This window comes from Plasmodium inui (genome assembly GCF_000524495.1).
Source record: "Plasmodium inui San Antonio 1 unplaced genomic scaffold supercont1.14, whole genome shotgun sequence".
Classification (NCBI taxonomy): domain Eukaryota; phylum Apicomplexa; class Aconoidasida; order Haemosporida; family Plasmodiidae; genus Plasmodium; species Plasmodium inui.
The window spans coordinates 281,398-286,047 of record NW_008481848.1 but is presented as its reverse complement, the minus strand read 5'-3'; the positions used below and the strand labels follow the sequence as shown (position 1 = coordinate 286,047).

The window sequence follows — 4,650 nt, the reverse complement described above, 5'->3', positions numbered from 1 at the left end:
AAAAAAAAAAAAAAAAAACATCCCGTCTGGCAACCCACTACGGCGAGTGCTATGTAGTAATAAAAAACATCCCCCACCCCTGCCGTATGCTGCTCTGTATGCTATAAAATCCTCCTGACGGGTTCCCCTTTCGCATGCGTTTGAAGGTGGATAGTAGTACCCCCTTGCAGGGGTCACAGGCAGAAAGTCACCGTTACACACGTTTTGTATGCACATATATATGCCTGTACGGGGGGGCCATTTTGCCGCACCGCCTAGGGAAAGCCATTTATTTATTTTTATCTTTCCCACGCCGGGTCATATTGAAAGTGCATGATATCTGGCGTGGTGACTCCGCGGAAAAGGGAAAACCCCATTGTGAAGGAGCTCTGGCAAAAAAGGGAATTTATAACAGAGCTGCAAGAGGTAGGGGAAAAAAAAACGAGTTGCAAAGGCGCTTCCCTATTGGGGGTGCTTCAAAAAAACGTTGCTTTGTAACACTTCCGGAAAAAAAATGACGTAAAATAAAACGAACGTCAGTATGTTCAATACAAATGCACATAAGAATAATTCACGCTGTTTTTATTTTCCCTTTGACGACTTAAAAGTGTAGTCACGTAGAAGGGGAGAGGAGGATGCTCGCCGATTTGCGCATGTGTTGTCACATTGGAAAGAAAAGGCCGCCCCCAAAATGGAATGGTTATATCTGCTAAGTGTACCCTTTTCCCATTTAAAGGAAGGAGACGGAGAGGTCATAAAAACGTTAAGCTATCTCATCAGGTCAACATTCTTCCATTTGTTCCCCCCCCCATCTTCTGCGTAAAGTGTGACCCACGTGAACGTCCAAATGGACACAATTTAAAAGCAGGTCACCCACAATTAGGCATGATATAGGTTAAGAAAAATTTTGTCATTTTTTTTTTTTTTTTCCCATTCCATTGCATGAATTAAAACGCGAACAGTGTAACACACCATGGAGAATCCGCTTCGTATTCCCCCCCTCTCCTTCCCGCATTCAGATGGGTGACTTAAAATTTTACTCACTGGTAAACTTACCATCGTTTATTTAAACACGTGGAACCACTCCAGACATAAGCACGAATGGATCATTTGTTCCGACGCCGTCACATATATGTGAAAAAAAAAAGAAAAAATTTATGCACACATATGTAGGCGCGATCTCTACAGTGTAATTACATGGAAGGGGGAGGTATCCCATTATCGGCGTGCCTATCGTTAGCCGCTTCGTTGTGCCATTTGGGTTTCGTTCCTGTGCCAAGGGGATGATTTGATGTCCCATTTGCGCGAGGGTCATCTGTGTAACGTCGACTTCTGTCCAGGTCAAGTTGAATCCACCCCATTTTGTAAAAACATCGTAGAGGTGTAAAAGTCACGAGAAAGGAATGTTTTTTTTTTTCTTTTTTATTCCCCTTCTAACGTCCCCTCCGTTGTTGTTGCCCGTCCGTTTTAATTTAACCCTCCACCACAACTGCGCATACAACTTTATGTTAACCTGCGTGTGATGTAGACACCTCCGCACTGCCAATAAAAAAAAAAAAAATAAATAACAATAATAGTCATAATAATAATCGTAATAATATTTCCAAAATGAGAGAGGTGGAGAAGCCCCCCAAGGAAATAAGGCAGCTGCTACCCGTAATGGTATGAACACATTTTTCTCAGCTGTGCAATCCATCCGATCAGTGATGCCCACACGCACGTTCTCGTGTCTCTGTCCCTGCATGGACAGGCGTGCACATTTCACTTCCCCCACGCGATCCATTCAGCTCATAGGCCTAGTAACCCTCGTCATGTACTCAATATTTGTCACGGTAAAGACGGTCCGGGGGGAGCTGCAACCATGAGTCTGTAGCGTCAGGCCCATGAGAACAAGCCTCCTCTGCCAAGACACCTACCTACATGGCCGAAAAACTCCACTTCGCCCCTTCCCCCCCCAGTTCTACTGCATGGTTCTACTCCAAATAAATGTCCAGAAGCAGTACGTGGACACCGACCTGCTGAATGAGGGATACACCAAACTGCTAACCTGTAAGGGGTACACGCACCCACCTATGAGTGGAACCATGTCTTTGTGCTTTATCTTTACATAGGATTGATTAACCCATCGGAGGTTGCCCCTCACCTGTAACACTCTACATCTATAATTGATACCCCTTCACATCTTTTCCAGTCCACGTTTTGCTATTCCTCTTTATCTGGTCCTTTTACAAAACGTACACGGTGGACCCTGGTAGCATCCCCAGTGAGTATACCTTGGAATTAGAGCGACAGAGATGAAAGCCCATATGTTCCCATTACAGTCACGTTGGATAAACATGTGGATGTGGTCCTGCTATACACATGAATGAGGTTGCCTCAATAGTGGCACCGCAAACCCTATCATCATAGTGCTAAGGATCTGAAAATGTTTTCTGCCCCCCTCTCCGCTTTTCTATTGCGTAAAAGACACCCATGAGTGGACCATCGAGCCGGACGTCAGCAGGATAAAGGAGCGAGGACAAAATGGTAATCCGTCGCCATAGCGCTTTCATAACCACGTTGCTGATTTATCGCCACGATGCTGATTGGTAACCACTTCGCCGATTCATCATGTGGGAATCTATACAACTGGGTTGCTTCACCGACGTGTGGCATTATGTATGGATTTATCGCTCTGTTTGTATGTCCCTTCCCCCCTTTAGGAGAGCTCCGCTACTGCACACACGAGAAGAAGTACAAGCCAGACCGGGCCCACTACTGCAGGTGAGTTGTGCGACGCCAAGAGGCGGGGGGAAGATACCAAAGCGATGATACAGACGTGAAGAATTGGACCTATTTCTATGCACACACCTCTCTCTATGTGCCTCCCCTCACCCACCACAGGGCAACCAAAAGGAATATCCTCAAAATGGACCACTACTGTCCTTGGGTGAGGAAAGTTTACTCTCCTCAGAGGGGCACCTCGATTAGCAGAATTGGCATTATCATCTGTTGAGTCGCATCAGCAGAGATCACTCCGGATGTCTAAACAAAATTAGAGAACAATATAAAACAACAGAATAGCGAGGTAGTAACGTGTAAGCTTCTCTAACTAATGCACAGATTTTCTTATGTATGCATGTCCCTGTCTTCCTCCCCCCCTTGCAGGTCGCTAATGGCGTGGGTCACTACAACTACAAATTTTTCCTGTTAAGCCTTTTCTATGCGAACATGTGCTGCCTATATGTGGAAGTTAACTGCCACTCGTCCTTTCCTGACTTGTATGCAAACCCGAACGTCCTTTTTAACGAAGTTTTTTACATCTTTCTGGAGATCGTCCTTGCTGCCGTCATCCTGCTGTAATGTTTTCTCATTTGTGAGGTGGCCCCCACGGGGAGGAGACTCAAAGAGGGGGACAAGTCGAAAAAAAAAGGAGAAAAGGAGAAAATAAGAAAAAAAAAGATGAAAAAAAAAAAAAAAAAAAAGTCACCCCTTGCGGGGTATCCACTTGGGATAATCTGACCAGACACATTTGCCTAATCCACACGGGGGAGTCTTTCCCCTACGGAATTCACCTCACCATCATTTTAACTTTTTTTTTTCTTTTTCCCCCCCACACGTTTGTAGAATTATCTTCCCCTTCTTCCTGTTCCATCTATATCTGACTGCCCACAATTATACGACCCTCGAGTTTTGTGTGGTGGGACATTTACTCCCTCCCCTACCGCATGGATTATTGATATGGGAGGAGAGGAAGCCCTCTTCACTCTTAGCGAAATGAGCATGTCCTGATTCGTTTAGATGTGATCATGTCTTTAGATGCAGCTCCTCACCAACAGCGCAGTTCTGCATTAACACCACTGCTTTGCATTAACATGCCCCTTTCAGATTGGGAAGAGAGACAAGCAGAGCATGTACGACTTGGGCGTGGAGGAGAATTTCAATCAAGTTTTGGTGAGTTGAAAAAAAAAAAAAAAAAAAAAATACGAGAACGGAAGGACAAGAGATCACACCCCTCCTTCCGATGAAGTTACTCCATGGTGGAGGATCTTCCCCAGCGAGAACACACCAACGTGTGGTGACAATCCTCCCTTTTGTGCACACTTCAGGGAGACAACCTTCTTCTGTGGCTGCTGCCCGTCGGGGGCCCCAAAGGCGACGGATTATTTTACCAGACCTCTGTTCAGCGGGGCTAGGAGGTGAAGCGGTGGAGTGGTGAAGCGGCGGAGCGGTGCAGCGACGAGGTGGAGAGGTTCACTTCAGATGACGCACCGCTTGCTGGGTGATGGAAGCCCTCTCCCGCGAGTCCCGAACTACATCGTCCCCCACCGATGCGCAAGTGAGAACATATAAAGAATGTATTATACATTCGCTTGGCTGACCATAGGGGTGCCACTCTCTAACGAACGCACCTGCCACTCTTCACTTTTTAATGGCACCCTCCCACCCGCAGATGATGAGTGGAGAGTGCCACCAACCTTTCGCGTCCTACATATGCCGCTACACCAATTGGCCATTACAGGAATTGATCATTACAGCAATTGATCATTACAGCAATTGACCGCTGCACCATCTGACCGCTGCACCAATTGACCGCTGCACCATCTGACCGCTGCACCAATTGACCGCTGCACCATCTGACCGCTGCACCAATTGACCGCTGCACCAATTGACCGCTGCACCAATTGACCG

The 4,650-nt window shown here is 46.5% G+C and overlaps 1 protein-coding gene across 1 annotated transcript; it reads left to right on the top strand.

Moving 5' to 3' along the window:
* Positions 1–1,587: 1,587 nt before the first annotated feature.
* C922_03400 (hypothetical protein) lies at positions 1,588–4,519 on the top strand (the record flags this gene model as incomplete). The annotated part of the gene is made up of 11 exons (XM_008818992.1): positions 1,588–1,641; positions 1,767–1,811; positions 1,938–2,028; positions 2,171–2,242; positions 2,446–2,505; positions 2,682–2,742; positions 2,863–2,908; positions 3,127–3,317; positions 3,586–3,658; positions 3,847–3,912; positions 4,412–4,519. The coding sequence occupies 11 exons, from the start codon at positions 1,588–1,590 to the stop codon at positions 4,517–4,519; spliced, it is 867 nt and encodes a 288-aa protein (XP_008817214.1).
* Positions 4,520–4,650: the final 131 nt, after the last annotated feature.